Source organism: Ambystoma mexicanum, chromosome 6p (assembly GCF_040938575.1).
Source record: "Ambystoma mexicanum isolate Mex_15411 chromosome 6p, UKY_AmexF1_1, whole genome shotgun sequence".
Taxonomy (NCBI): Eukaryota; Metazoa; Chordata; class Amphibia; order Caudata; family Ambystomatidae; genus Ambystoma; species Ambystoma mexicanum.
In genome coordinates, this window is record NC_090935.1 from 85209282 (window position 1) to 85225846 (window position 16565).

A 16565-nucleotide genomic window follows, 5' to 3' on the forward strand; every position below is an offset into this window, starting at 1 on the left:
ACCTGTCACTGCTACCGAAACTAGTTTGGCTACAGCTTCCCAGAGTTGTTCCTGTCACAATATTGGTTGGCCTTCTATACATCTGTCCAACAGGCCAGAGTGGTGCACCGGTCACAAAGGAAGCTGCACATGATCTCGCCCCTTTCATTACCTCATTCATTAATGCCTCCTTCAAAGCGGGCACTGTACCTGACAACCATAAGGATGCTTGGATCATCCCTTTAATCAAAAAACCTAATCTCGATCCCAGTAATCCCTCTAACTACAGGCCCATCACCACGGTGCCTTACCTTCTGAAAATTCTGGACTGCGTAGCCTATCTCCAAATCCAGGACTATCTTGAAACCAACAATCTTCTAGGGCTTAGACAATCTGGCTCCATCCCAGACATGGTACACAGACAGCCTTAATTGACTTGAAAACCCAAATTGAGGAGCTGAAAGACAAGGGCAAACTGGCGCTCCTGCTCCTCCTTGAACTTTCAGCTGCCTTTGATTTGGTCGATCACCAAATCCTCTGCCACCACCTCAAAATTGCGGCCCACTTCTCCGATACAGCAACATCTTGGATCAGCTCTTTTCTGGCAAACAGAACCATGAGGGTCTTCTCTCCCATAGCCGCAGCTGATTCAGCCCATGTCCCGTGCAGAGTTCCACAAGGATCTTGTGTATCTCCCACACTTTACAACGTGTTTACTAAACCACTCTTTGATATACTTGACTATCTGGGTGTCTCCTACACTAATTATGTGGATGACACCCAGATACTCATCACTATCACTGGCGATTATGTAACAGATGCTAAAGCACTTAATGCAGTCTACATTGTCATTCAGGCCTGGATGGCTCATCATGGCCTTTGCCTTAATGATGAAAAGACGGAATTAATCATTCTTGGCTCTCAATACAAACTCACTAAACTTGACACCAAATACAATCCCTTCATTATTAACGAGAACAATATTAAAGTCTCCAACATCACAAAAACACTTGGAATATATCTTGACTCTACTCTATCCCTCAATCGACAAACCAACGCAGTTGTCTCAGCGTCATCCTATACTTGCAAATTGATTACAGCATGTCGCCCCTTCTTGATAACGGAGAACTGTCTGATTCTCGCCAGAACCCTCATCATGTCCAAAATCGATTACTGCAATGCCCTCTACCTAGGGACTAGTCAAAGAAACATTGATAAACTCCTGGTCACGCAGAACAATGCCATAAGGGCAGCTCTCAACGTTCCCAGGCATTCCCACATATCTAACACGAGACGCAACTTGCACTGGCTACCCATCACTCACCGCATATCCCTCAAAGCACTTGTTCTAACACACAAGGCCCAGAACAACGCAGCCCCGGCTTACCTTTCCACGCTCTTCATACAACACACAGCAACTAGACCACTAAGATCTTCTCAGGCTCACACGCTGACTATTCCCAGTTTCAAGCTACAGACAGCCGGAGGCTCGAGCTTCCCTGTCCTCGCGGCTAAGCTCTGGAACACTCTACCTAATGCTCTTAGAAACGTTCCTTACATCTATTCCTTCAAAGCTAAAACTAAATTGTGGTTACATGAACGGGATGCCCTAGCCTCCTCTTTATAATCCCTACATCTGTCAATCTCATTACCGACTGCGCATTGTACATAGACTGTTTATACTGTATTCTTAGATTCACTCCTCTCCTCTCTATTGATGCTCTGAACTTTATGTAAATATGTGTAAAATGTATATTGTATCTATTTACTGTAACTTGTAACTGCCTCTTTAAACATGTGCCCATATTCCCAGGGACAAGGTGCGCACTACAAATAAACAAATACAAACACAAATACAAGAGTGTAGAAAATCAGCCCGAACACACTCTCCCTTTCCCTCCCCCTGGCACTTCTCCTCTCCCTTTCCCTTGCACAATCTGAATGACACACGGCCTAGTAAGATCTAATCCTAAACTCTAATCCTCAACGCTCTTCAACCTGATGTATTTTAGGACTTCTATTTCCCATGACACTCCAGTGACTGAACATAGGACCTTCAGTAAGTATTCTACATGACTATGATACTCAAATCAGTCAAGACATCAATGCCTATCCCATCCCCGATATGTCTCCAGGCATATACTCTCGCCCATCTGCCAGCATGCCACATTGGGAACTAGTGACACTTATTGCTGTTCAGCTGCTGTTCCCCAACCCAACATGATTCTATAACCTGACAAATACTTATCTGCTACTTCAACTACAAAATACACAGTCTAGTTGGCATTGGTTGCTATGCAAAATATCTAAACATACATTCAAACAGCATGTGCAATTGCTATGTTACGCCATCTTCCTGTCCACTAGTCAAATAATTTGCAAACTAAAGACTGGTCTGCATTTGACGGGTGATTGTAGTTGGAGACAGCATTGAGTAGGCTGCTGGTCACGTGACCAGGCCCTGCCACTCAGTTGCTTCACCCAGCTCCAGTTTTCGTGCCTTCGAAGCCTATACTCAAGGAATGTAGGCCTGCTCCAGTTAGATGGCATTTAGTAGGCTGCTGGTCATGTGACTAGACCCTGCCACTCAGCTGCTCCGCCCACCTCCAGTTTTCACGCCTTCCAAGCCTCTACTTAAGGACTGTATTTTTCTTTTTCCTATTTTTATCGTTTAAAGCTCAGACCTAGCTCCAGAGCAACGGAGCGCTGTTGGGCTGCCATCTTTTAACAGTAGCACAATACTGTGAGTTCTGTGCATCGGTCTGCGCATCCATTGGAATTAGTCCTTGGTCAGGTGTTGTTGAACAAGCCATGTTTTGAGAGGGCGGATGCATGACAAGAGAAGACTTGGTCCTCTCTTTGCGGGCAATTTGTGATTCAAGTTGGTTGGTCGATTTGCTGCGCGAGGAGCATGTGCCACCAGATATGTGGAGTTTGGCCACGAGTTACGCTGGTGTGCTGCTCGTGACAGCTTTGTAAATGATACATTCAGTCTTGAACAATATCCTGGCTTGCAATGGAAGCCAATGTAGTTTGCTTAGGATGGGGGTAATTCGGTCACATTTCTGTGCTCCCGTAGTAAGACCAGTTGCATCGTGGGCATAGGAATAATTCTAAATCAATGAAAATTCATCATAAGTATTATTTTGGGAATGTGAGCACAGCTTTCTTTGAATGTTTGTGTTTACAATTTGAATTTGGTAATACCACCATTGGGGTAGTACAGTGGGACATTCCACAAAGATACCTATGGACATCTTCAAAAAGGTAAACTAAAAAAGGCCAGTGTATTGGTAAAACTGTACACTTTGGAAGGGATTTCAAAGTTTCTCGCACAACAAGTTCAATTTGATTCATTTCTGTGGTGATGGTGATGTGAAACTATGCCTCTGATTGTGTATCTTCCTGCGTTGTTAAGGCTCAGTTCTGTGAGTCTTTATCACACGATGCCCTCATATATGCACCTTATACCCTTTAAACATAAGGATCATATTTATCAAACTCCCACCACAGACTTGCAAGAAACCTGCAATGTCAGTGGTGTACAGACCCCAAAAAATGGTTGGGTTCTTTCAGAATCGGGTTGTTACAATAATCTGTTCAAGATGAAGCAACACATCAGTCAGTCAGTTTGGCTTTATTTCGATCAAGAGAATCAAAAGTACAAATCACAACTGCTAGCAGACATGTCCATGGTATATCATCATACCAATTTACATGGTGTATTTACCTTACATACAATCAACAAGACAGGAATTTAAAACATGATGGTAATATTCCTTGTGGAAATATCTCATAATTCTTAAACTTTTTAAATCTCTTGACTACGGGCAAGAATCACAAGATACAAGAATGATAGTATTAACCACAAGAGTTTATAATAAACTCCCATTCGTCACCATTGTATATTTACTAAAATCAGAATTAAATGGTATATCAATTATTATTTATTTATGTATTTGTTTATACATTGCCAGCAGCTTGCAACCATCAGGGTGCTGACATGAAGACGTAGGGCCTAAAACACATATAATCACAGGACAAGGCGCTCAGTAAATCATTGGGGGTATCAGTTTCCTAAGACCGGTTTGTCATTTGAACAAATGTGTCTTGAGTTTTCTCCGGAAACTTGTGTATTTCTGTTCTAGTCTTAAAGAGGTGGGCAGGTTGTTCCACATCATGGCTGCTTTAATAGGCAAGGCTTTCCCGAGTCCATTAGCCTTTTTGAATCTGGCAATTTCAATTTGACCTTTTGATTCCGATCTGAGTGTCTGTTTAGGAACGTTCGTGATCAGTTTGCTTTTCAGGTAGGACGGGGCAGTCCCGTGGATGCATCTGTGTGTCAGTGTCATAGCCTTAAAAGCAATTCTTTCCTCAACGGCTAACCAGTGTAGATTCCTTCTATCCTCGCTTATGCATTCCTTTTTGGACTTCTTTTTTGTAATCCATACCGCATTATTTTGGATAGTTTGGCATTTGGCGATATGACCCTTATTTGCTCCCAGCATGAGGGCATTGCCGTAATCCAGCCTTGATAGGATGGTGGCTCTGGCTATTGTTGAACAATTGTCTTCACTCAGGTAGGGGCGGATTGACTTGAGAAGACAAATATGGTATGCACAGTTCTTATTTAGTTAGAGAACACAGGCTTCGGCACTCATGGACGACTCTATATACATTCCTAATGTTTTTACTCTATCTACCACCTTGAGTTGGATGTTGTTTATGTGGAAGGATTTATATGAGCTGTTAAGTTTGGATCTGGCATGGCTTGGATCGAAGACCATTAGCTCCATCTTATTGGCATTTAGACATACCCAGTTGTTATTCATCCAGTTCTCAATGGATTTGTAGACTTCTTCCACCCTTGCGCTAACCTGTTCGTAGTCCCCGCTCAATTCCACCACCAGCTGAGTGTCGTCGGCGTAGTTGGTGAAAACGCACCCAATTTGTCAAGGACCAGACATAAGGATCTTATGTACAGATTAAAGAGTAGTGAAGACAGGCTGGCTCCTTAAGGCACACTGCAGCCAATTGTCTCTGTGAATGAAAAGTTGTTACCCCAATGAACCCTGGATTTTCTGTCTGACAGGAAGGTGTTTAGCCAGCTAATTGCTTTAGGAGAGCAATTAGCGACCTTTGCTAAAGCCGATTTGAGTTGATTATGGTCTAAGAGATCGAAGGGTGTGCTAAGGTCTAGCAGCATGAGGAGACCAGTGTACCCCTTTTCCACGATGCTTAGCATGTGTGACTGCAGGTCCAACATTGTGGTCTCAGTACTATGAGCTTTGCGGAATCTGAATTGTTGACCATGTAGTAGATTATTGGATTCCACGTACGCTTCAAGTTGGACAGTTGCTATCCTATTAAAAACCAAGACTAAAACAACCATCATAGGAAATTCGTCTTCACATTTCATGGGCATGTTTTGAACATCGCTTAACTGCAGAATAAAAAATATGCATAAAAATACAAGAATCTGTGGTAATAAAAGCGAATAAAATCATTGACTCTCACATACAAAGAAAACTAATTTACAAAAGAGGCGGAGTGTTGGCCTACTGAGGACGCTGGTTGCTGGCATTTCAGATCTGTCCCTGCTTTGCTGCAGTGTTTCTTCCACTTCGTTTTGAAAGAGGAGGGGCTTTCCACATAACACTCCACCCCCGACACGGAGCGTCGCAGAGTGTTGGCTGAGTGTTTGCTGAGGGAGAGTGAGGGACATGGAGCTTCGCCCGCTTTATGATTCGACCCTGCTGTTAAAGACTCGAAGTCAAGCCCGCACAACGATGAGTGAAGGTAATGGGACGGGAGACGGCCGTCAAGATGGTGTCAACGCTGAATTCACCTCCATCAGTTAAAGGTGAAGAGTTGTCTATGGCCCCTGCATGCCCCCCCACATCCTGTCTGCTGCTCAGGAGGAACCACATGGTTGAACTGAAGCATTGTCGCTTCTAGAACTAGCAGTCTGGCAGGACACGGCCAATTCTGGTTGGGCTCCGTCTTCGCCTCTAATCATACAAGCTGAGAGATTTAAAGAGCCCAAGAATAGTTCTGTGGCTATATTTGTGCGAAACCAGGGAGAGGATACCGCGACGGATGCTATTTCTATACCCACCCTTGAGATCTCTGAAATTTCTGAAAGCTCGCTGGGCATTATAATAAAAGGTGAAAGGGGGGGGAAAGGGCCTGGCAAGGGAGTTCCTTGCAAGCAATTCTCAGAATAAGACAAATGCTAGCGAAGGTCTGTCCTCTCGCGGGGAGGAACAGAAAGGGGATACTAAAGCCTCTCGGTTTTATGTAATGCAGCAGAGGGGGGAGACCAAGGATACGTTGAAAAAACTGGCAAACTGACTTAATTCAGGAAAAAAACAGTCAGCCCCCACTAAAAATGCAGAAGCAAATTGTTATTGGATGGAAAGACCATCAAATGGCATTTCAGAGCCAGGGATTCCCTCCTCCTTCTGGAGGAAGAAAAAGAAAAAGAAAAAGAAATAAACACTGCTCTGACACCTTTAGATCAACAATGGCAAGGCATCTCAGACGCAGATTTATTTGGAGGCTCAGACCAAAGAGACTTGATAATGGAAACATACTATCAACTGCCTAACAGTCGAACCGTTATGGGGGAGCAGAGAACTGGCACAATACCTGGTGAAGCTTTTACTGAGTGCAGGATGGGACCCATTGACTTGGAAGATCCACTAGCACCTTCGTATGAAATTGGCCCAGCGCTCATCCCAAATAAAGACGCCAATCAGCGGGCCAACCTGGGGTCGAGTGCCAGGATTGACAGGGGATGGATACAGTCTGGTACAGAAGGTGATAGGGCTGTGACACCAGTCTCTCCAGACCTAGCCGGGTTAGTAAGGGATATAGCAACACTGACCTTGCAACTAAGTACAAACAAGCAAGTAAGAGGAGAAAAAAGGTCGATCGAAGAGGTAGAGGAAGATATGATGCTTCCTGCCCTGGTTTCAGGAAAAAAGCTGAAATTAGGAAGTGCGCTCAGACCTGAAGACAACTGGAATATACAAGTTCATCAGGGGGAAGATCGGGCTTGTCAGGGTGCTAAAAACAAGAAACTGACCAAGATGAACAGCCTGCGGGGAGCGGACTGCTACTGCAAAGGTGTGCAGAGGAGGTTTGGCCCATAGGGGTTGCCCAAAAGCCCACGATCAAACAAGGGACAACACTGGTGACAAGTTGGACGACCAGTGTGCGCACCTTCAGGCTGCTCTAGGATCCATAGTCTCTATTACCTTGGCCCTTTTTCTCAAACTATATGAAGCCCTAAACAAGAATAACAAGGACCAGTCGACTCTGTTGGCTTTGATGCAGTCCAAACTTACATTCATTGAATCTTACATCGAAGCCTCGACGGAAAAAAGATCAAGAGAAAAGGATTGAGAGAGTGTTATTTTTAAAAATGTTTTTTGGCGTGCTTTAGAGACACCATCAAACTGAAGAAAACCCAAAACAGCCATGAAAAGAAAAAAATATTTCTCTACCCAAAACAACCTGGACTTGGTGGGGATCCCACCTCACTCTGAAATGGAGGTCACATCCAGACAAAAGGGGCCAGGATAGTATGTGGGAGTGCCCCAGTGCTGAGTGGGGGTGCCATGGGGGGTTGGCGTAATGGGCCGGGAATCTTACTTCCCCTGGTGACAGTCCCGCTATCGGCAGGAGAGCAATCGCCTCTTTCAAGTCCACCGGAAAGGCGTCAGTGTACATAGGAGTGGGTATCTTGGAAAGCTGGGTTGGATCAAGACTGCTGGAGGTTTTAACCACTTGCACACAGATAGCTACCCAATTTTCGAACCAGAAGCCCAAAGAGAGCCAAAAGCCCAACGCAAAGGAGATGGAAGAAAAAACCTTCCAAGATGCAAACCAGCTGCAAGGGGCGGTGCTAGAAACGTTATTAGAAACCTCAGAACGGTATCAGAGGTGGCACCTAGCAAGACCCCTTCAAGTCCCTGAGGTATGGGGGCCAGGAAAATGACCAAGGAAATTATGAAGCCTAACATCCCAAACAACACCGGCCTGTCGTTCCATCCGGATGAAGAACTCATGGGTCAGGAGGCCGAAAATTACTTGCTTCTGCAGTTGTCAACGTATGAGGACTCAGATATGGAAGCTTCAGAGGGCCCTTCAGTGCTTAATATCACCTCTGGGGAGGAGGGCAAGGAAGAACAAGGAGCAGCGTGCAACAAAAACAACTTTAGCTTCGAAACCCTAGAAGATAAAAGAGAGAAAATTACACTTAAGATCGCTCCACGGTTGGCCAACCCCAAAGCGATGGAAACAATGATAGAGCGATCAAGAAGGGAGAGGCTCCATAGAAAGACGGCCAGGGATTCTCCATTTAAGTCCAGGATGTGGAGGACCTCAGGGGCCCAGCAACAGGTGAAGAGAGAGCAAAAGAAGCAATTGGCCAGGATTTCATCCCACAAAATCCTTTGAGATAGTACTGAAAGCGGATGATGGATTAATACTCAATCGATCTAATGTAATGGGCCTGCTGCACAATGTTCCACAATTGAGAGTTTTCAAACCAAAGGATATACAGATTGTGGACTTCCCAACTGAACATGAAAAAGATCAGGTGTGCCTCCATATGACAACCCAGGCGGCAATAACCCTCTCGGTGAAGGCAGTCGATGACCTCAGGGCCCTTGGCTTTGACCTAAAACAGTGTGCCTCAATGCCCGAGGCAGACCACGAGTACAACCTAAGTACCCAAAGAAAAATGGGGCGATGCCAAAACAGCCCCCTTACCCTGGATGAGGAGGCGTCTTCCAAGCCAACTAGAGCTTCGCCGACCACCCTCATAGGCCCCGAAGCACTTAAGATAAGAATAAAAGGGAGTGTTGGTGCTAACTTACAAACGAATCCCAAAAGGAAAGAGGATCTGATAACAAGGATTGGCAACAACGACTCATGGGGTTGGCTTGCAAGGACTTTGGCCTCTCCAGCTAGAGATTAGAGTGAGAGGAAGGAAGGACCTGACTGGATGAATATTGGATCCCGGAATACCAGAGGGTGTGTTCATCTGTTCCATTTCTTAGACTCCAGGTTAACCAACTTGGATGTACTATGCCTGTAATAATCTTGGCTTAGAGAAACTCCCCTTCTTGATGGCTTTACGGGATACCTAAATAAGGCCTCAAAAGGAATAAGAGGCAGCCCAACTTCAGGCCTGCTCACACTGGTAAATAATAAATCAGCCGGGAGGGTGATGAGGGTCATTCACCCCACTTCATTGATTCAGATCGTAATAATAAAACTGCAGGAGTCTCTTAATCCCAAGGAAGCTATGATGGTCATCTTCAATCTATACTGGAACCCTAAAGCCAAGGAGGGAAGGTCATTTACTCAACAGGTTATGAAATGGATTGATTATGTTAGATCGGAATTGGAAGATCACTGGTTATGTATTTGTGGGGACTTGAATACGGACTGCCTGGGGGGTAACAACAAAGGAATTGATAAGCCCCGACAAAAGAAGGAAAAGTTAACAAAAAGCCAGAAATGGATGGAGGCAACTGAAATAAGGGACCTACACATTGTAAATGGTCAAGTCGAGGGGGATTGGGCGGGAGCCAAAACCTGGAGCTCAGCAAGTGCTAGCACAACCCTGGACTATTATTTTGTCGATGGGGCAACTTTTCAAAGAGTGATCTCCCTGAAGGTTCACCCAGCTAAATATAGTGACCAAAATCCACTAATCCTAACCTGCCTAAACCCAGCAGGCAACAGTTAAGAAAAAAGAAAACCGATGGAACTGCAAAGTTCTTTTGGAGAACGGCCAGAATAGGTTAAGGATTGATGAAAGGTCGATTCCTGCCCTAACAGAGTCAGTGAGGAACTGGTTGAAGACCCCGGAGCAAAGCTTGCACTATGAATCCTGCCTACTTCAATTTGAAGAAGTGCAAGGGAAGGAAGTAAAAGGGGCTTTAAGAGAAAACATGTTTTCGATTAGAAAATCGCTAACAAAATGTGCCAGTTAAGCCATGACCTTAGACTCTTAAAAACAGTCCCACTTATAATAAGAATTAAGAAAAGGAGAGAAAGAAAACTATATAATAACTGGGTGAAGTCCCATTCCTTTACCAAAATGATGCAAAACATATGCAGATGGCCTTGATTATGAAGAACGCAAAATACTTTTGGGCTCTGCTAAAGGGTAAAGAAGGAGATTCCGGCCACCTCCAGCTAAATGCCATCCAGGAATCGGGATGGGTTGAGCACTTTAAAGCCTTATATGGGCGAACAAAAATCAGGGCACCATCCCATGGCTCCCCAGCACATAAAGAAACCTCATCAATCCAGCTGGACAGAGAGGAAATTAAAAACATCATCTCTAAAGAAATCTTGTCAAGAGTTCAGGCCCCTGATGGCATGACAAATGCCATGCTAAAAGCCGCTCCGGAGCTATGGACTGATCTCTGTCTGGTTCTCTTTATAAGAATAAATCAGCTGGGGAGTTTTCAAACATCATGGAATAAGGCGGTAGTGGTGCCGATCTTTAAAAAAGGGGCTAGAGCAAACCACAGTAACTACCACCCTATTTCCCTTTTGGATGTGTTGGGAAAAATCTACGCAGGGGTCCTACTAAAGAAATTCAAAGAGTGGACAGCGGAATCAGGAAACTAAGACAATCGGGTATTGTGAATAATGTGGATTGTGGGCTGAACCTTCTATTGATTAGTCTGCTAAAAATGAAAACAATACAAGGGAATGGTAAACTTTACCTGGCCCTTATAGACATGGAGGTGGCCTTCGACCATATCGACAGAGACAGCTTATGGTCCAAATTGAAAGCCAAAGGATAACCAAAGGCCCTCCTAGCAACAATTAAAGCACTCCACACAGGGACATCCTTGCAGATAAGGATGGATCAAACTGGGAATCTAACCAAGGAGATAAAGACCTTTAGGGGTCTGAAACAAGAGTGTCCTTTAGCGCCAATCCTGTACAATTTCTTCATTAGGGATATGAAAGAGGTACTGGACCCAACCAGATCGTGCTCACCAAAGATCAATGGAGCACCGGTGAGGCGATTACTGTACGCAGATTACTTGGTCCTGCTGGATAGTACGCCAGTGGGTCTATAAAGAAAACTGGATGCACTACAGGAATACGTGGACCAGAATGGCTAGAAAATGAACATCGACAAATCATTAATTCTGGAGATTAACAATTCAAGAACAAAGATAAAAAAATCATTTGGTTGGAATTTGAGAAACAATGGAATGATAGCGATGGTATCAACAAAATACCTGGGTACTACGATCAGTTCTGATGTGGGTGAGAAGCCATGGATAGCCAGCCTTATAACAAAAACAAACCAACTAACAGCTCAAGGACTGGTTATTGGGAGAAAGTTTGGAAAATTCTCCCTGCAACCGATCATTAATTTTTACAACCAGAACGTTGTCACAACCTTGATTTATGCTGGAGAGGCTGGTTTGGGAATGCCTTGGGAAACCTGGGGAAAACTATAAAGTACATTCTGGAAGAGGATCCTAAGACTTCTCAATGGCATCACAATGGCAATAATTTGGCACAAATTGGGCCTGCACTCCCTCAACGCACGTATTGTCTGGAGATCCCTGCCCACTTTTCGTAAACTGAATGCCCTTCGTTGTCCCCCACAATACCAGATTATACAAATAAAGAAGTGGGGATGAACTTCTGGCCACTGAACCATTGGAAGGACAAATGTACGGAAATGTTTACAAACCTTAATTTGAATGTGGAAATGTTGTGCAACAACCCAAGAAGGGTAAAGAAGGCCGTATTTGCGGCAGACTGGTCAGAATCTCAAGTGAGGAGGTCTGCCTCAAGCTCCCACACGCTGTCTCAAACACTTGATGGTCTCCCGAACATAACTCCAGAATATCTAAAAACATCACCTAACCCAAAACATAGAGATCTGCTGCTGAGATTCCATCCAAATGTGCTGCACACGAAGGAAGTACTTTTTAAATATGGAAAAGTAAAAGACATTATGTGCTGGTTCTGTTCTGCACAGGAGCAATCACTGCAATATTTGATACTATTCTGCCCTGAATTAAGAACTGAAAGAACTCTTCTGCTATATGACAAACTGAAGTTCTTCCCAGACTTGAATGCTGAGCTGTGGTGGGAAACCCTCTATGCGGGGTCTAACGCAATGTCGCTTAGGCCTTGAGTGTTTTCCTGGAGGTAATGTTTGGGAAGAAAAGTGAAGGAATCATTTTAGTCTAAATTTTAAACGGGTGATGATGAATTTGACGGAATGCCAAGAGATAATTCTAAAGGGGATAGAGGTACAAGGAATGGATCTTCACGCCCTGTCAATAAGCTCTCGCCCCTCTAGGACTCGTGATACGGAGAGCTGCCAAATATGGTTGCTTAATGGTTGAATTGATGTGAATTATCTCTTTGCATAGTAATGTACGTAAAAGAAAAAGTTTGTTTTTATAACTAAATGCGAAATAAAAAGAAAATACAAAAAAAATAAGAGGCACTCAATCCGTAACCCAGGTGATGTTGGGTATTGGAACGGGATCGTGCCCTCCATGTGCTTGTCAGATAGTTCACAACGAATGCACTGCCAGTTCATCTTTTTGAATTGACGAAAAATGCTAATGCGTCGTTTAAAGATGTAATTGATCTATACTTGAATAGCAGCTTGAGATATCTTTTCCTAGTATATTGTTTATTTTGTTGTATTGTTTATTTATTTATAGAGGGCGCCGGGCCGTCAGGAATATGGGCGCTTACAAAGGCTTAGTTAGTTCCAAGTACATAGTATTAGATTACAGGTACAAATGGAAGGGGGAGTAATAAAAGATATATACAGAGTGCAAATTACAGGCATAATTAACTACCCTGTGAGACCCTTAACTATAGCGACAAATCATAATAAGATGATTCAGATAAGCGTACACAATATAAGGGCCATACTTTATAACATGGCCACGAGCTGGAGCGTTAGTACCCTTCAATGTCTAAATGTTGCCACTTTCAGTGCAGGCCTTGATTGTCATTGGCTCATTCATGAGAAGGTGGGTGGGGCTATCTTCATGACTTCAAATGCACTGAGCTTTCTTTCAAGTAAATAAGAAAGGCTGGGCTCTCCCATGCCCAGTACAAGAGAATGTTCACGCATTTCTAAGTGTTTATTCATTTGCTAGTGCCTAACATTTCCTGAACATCCAAATGGCTCGTGTTGTTCTATTAAAAAAGCTTTTTTCCAATGTTTCCAATGTTCCTTTTTCAACGCAGACTCCTCGCTCTGTCTGCAGCGAGAGCTGCCTTCCAGGGTACAGAAAAGCTCCTATAAAGCAGATGCCCACCTGCTGCTTTGACTGTGTGCCGTGTGCCGAAGGAGAGTTTTCAAACAGTACCGGTGAGTGATGTCTTTGCAGCTGTTACTGTTCACAGGGATGAAATACTATGAGCACACTGTGAGTCAATGACACATACGTTATACTCTGTGTACACTTTTACCAAAGGTTTCCATGAATGTGAAGACCCTCTGAAGGGGCACCCACTCTTTGAATAAGATGGAATCCCTGACCACTTCTCATCCTCAAATTTCTCTTCTTTCGATTACAGAAACCTGGATTTGCCCTCATGTCTCTGATACACTAGCAGCTTTCCACACAGACTCTCCCACTCTCCCCGACCTGTTGGGAAGTGCTACGGTGAGGGGTTCCTAATTAATAAGGACCTCAACACTCCCCCTTGACACCTCTATGACAGCAACTGTTCCTCATTTGAATATGCCACTATTAAACTCCTCCCTCATACTCCTCTCACGTGTATCTAGGTGCCACAAAACAAGGAAGGGGGAGGCAAAGAGAAGACAGGACAAATGATCCTACTAGCCCTTGTGTCATTCTGATTGTGCAAGTGTGACAACAAAAGTGCAAGGGGGAAAGGGAGAGGGGGAAGTGCAGGGAAGAGGGTAGGGGAAAGTGCGAACAAAGCACCATGACTCTGCATAAGTGCAGCCAGGGTAGTGCAGATCTGGGTAAGTGCATGGAAGGCAGGGGGCAATAGGCGTTAGTTACAGCCCCAAAGTGTGTGGTAGGCCCAGAGGCAGTGCAGGAAGACTAGTCAAGGAGGGGCCTGGTACCCTGTGAGACTCTGAGGGTACCCGGCAACCAATCAGGACAGGCAGACAGGAAGATTAGCAAGGAAGAGGGAGAGAGAAGGCAGAGGAGAAAGGGAAGATCTTGAGCAGCTTCTGTAAATTCAGGCGGTCCATCTCATGTTTGAGAGGGGCAGAGAGGCTGTTCCAGAGGGAGGCACCTGCAGAGGAAAGAGATCTGCCCCCACTCTCTGCTTGGAGAAGCATCTGACCCTCGGAGAGTTTGAGGTAGTTAAGTGAAGGGCTCTAAAAGGAAGGTATTTAGGCAGAGAGAGTTGGATAAAGTGCATTCCCTGGCCCCAGAAAGCGTTGTGGATGATTTGTGGATGATGCAAAGGGTCTTGAACTTGATCCTTGCAGACACTGGTAGCCAGTGCAGAGATGTCAGGGCTAGTGAGATGTGGTCCCTGGGCTTGAGGCCAAGGATAAGACTTGCAGTCCCGTTCTGGATTAGTTGAAGGGGGCGGAGAGTAGAGTTAGGCAGATTGAGAAACAGGCTGTTGCAGTAGTCCAACCTAGAGAGAACCAGAGCTCTGGAGACAGTGAGCCTTCTGGGCAAAGTTTAGAAAACAAAGAATACCTCTGAGGAGTGCAGCTGGAAGTGGGCCTGCTTGATAAGGTCCATTATGTGAGGAGAGAAGGAAGAGTGGAGTCAAAGATGACCCCGAGTTTTTTAGCCTCCGAGGAGGGCGAAGATAGAGGGCCCCTGGAGGGCAGCCACAGTGAGAGAGTAAAAGCGGGAGAAGGGGTCCCAATGAGAAGTATCTCAGTTTTACTGGAATTGAGGAAGAGATTGTTGGAGGAGATCATTCCTGAATCGCGGATAGACAGTCAGGAAGGAGAGGATGCTGAGGGATGCCTGAAAGAGTGGTGTGTGTCATCCACATAACACTGGAAGTTAGAAGAGAAAGTGGGAATCAGGTGAGCCAAAGGGGCCTAGTAGATATTGAAGAGCCAGGGTGAGAGCATAGAGCCCTGGGGGACACCACATGTGGAGAGAGAGGTGGTGGAGAGAAATGACCCAAGTTGGCCCTGGGAGGGTCGGTCCAGGAGGAAGGAGGGCAGCCACACCAGAGCCTTATCCGTGATGCCCAGGTTCTCGCAGAGTCGATTAATCAGGATGGCATGACTGACCGTATCAAAGGCAAAGGAAAGGTCCCCCTGATCCTCTAAAATCCTTCTTTCCTGGTGTGAACCCTTCTCCTTGAATAACTTCCTTGAATAACTTCCTACTGAAATCCCCATTGTCATGCTGGGGTACTTTAACCTTCCCATGCCCACTGAAGACCTGCCTTGAAATTAAATCCCTCCTTCCTAGCCACTCGATCTATGCCCTCCACAACCAGCCTACGCTGTCTATCCACTTTGGTTGGAGCTCTCTTGACCTTGTCTTTCTTGCTAATTCACTCTCCTCCTCCTACCTCTCAATCGACCCCTCCCCATCGGATCGCTCCATTATTTAATTTATCATCTCAGTCCTTCCACTTTCTTTTCATCTCCCCTCTTCAATGACTAAAATGAAATTCAGGCAGGACTACTTACCTTGATGATGTGATGAACCCTCTTCTTTATCTTTCCACTAGTTATGCCTCTTCCATTCACTATGATTTTTATCACTTTAGCTATGCACTCATGACTCCATTTGACAAACACTATCCCGCACACACATTCACACCTTCCAATCCCCATCATCAGTCTTGGATCACCTCAGTAATTCAGACTCTCAAAACAAAGAGGCAACGTGACCTGCGATGAAGGTGCAAATTATGAACACCTTCCCTACTCCTAGCCTTCAAAAATTCACTTACTGCCCTAACCTCTGCACTGGACTCTGCCAAATCCTCCTACTTCACAAACCTAAATTCCTCTCTTCACAGTTACCCCTGAAAAGCTTCTTCTACCCTCCGATCTTTGCTCACACCACCCAAGCCCAATGGAGTGATCGTATCGGAGGCGGCCTCTTTCTCTTGGCGTACGCATCAGAGTGCGAGCGTGAGGTGCGGCTTGATACGTCCTCCGAGGTCCTTTCCTCTAGTTCCTCTAGTTCCGGAGGAGCGAGGAGGCAGACGAGCCGAGCCGGGTGGCTGATACAAACGGAGGAGCGGAGTTCTGGCCGGGTGGCCGGTACGGCTTGGCTGAAGGCTGAGGGCCTTGGGTGGCTCCACTGAGGTGCTGCCCTGGTCGCCTGGCGAGCGCCACGGTGGCGTGGAGCTGCAACGGCGGAGCTTCGGGGGACGCAGTAGAGTGGTGGTGAGTTCCCTGGACGTGCTGGGGAGCAGTGTGGGGGTCGGCCCCACCGGGTTGTGGACTGGACGGGGGCTTGGAGTGTTTGTGGGCCCTGATTGATTTCTGGGCGGGTCCCCGCGGCCGTATTTGGCTGGTCTGGCTGAGGTCCATTCCGGTCAAGACTGCAGCCTGCTGCCCCTCACGTCTTTCT

General features: G+C 45.4%; 1 protein-coding gene across 1 annotated transcript in view; it reads left to right on the forward strand.

Moving 5' to 3' along the window:
• LOC138510689 (vomeronasal type-2 receptor 26-like) overlaps nt 1–16565 on the forward strand; it is a 338579-nt gene that overhangs the window by 289952 nt on the left and 32062 nt on the right. The window contains exon 6 of the mRNA XM_069626464.1: nt 13258–13381. Within this exon, the coding sequence (XP_069482565.1) occupies nt 13258–13381 (124 nt within the window). The remainder of the gene's footprint in view (nt 1–13257; nt 13382–16565) is intronic.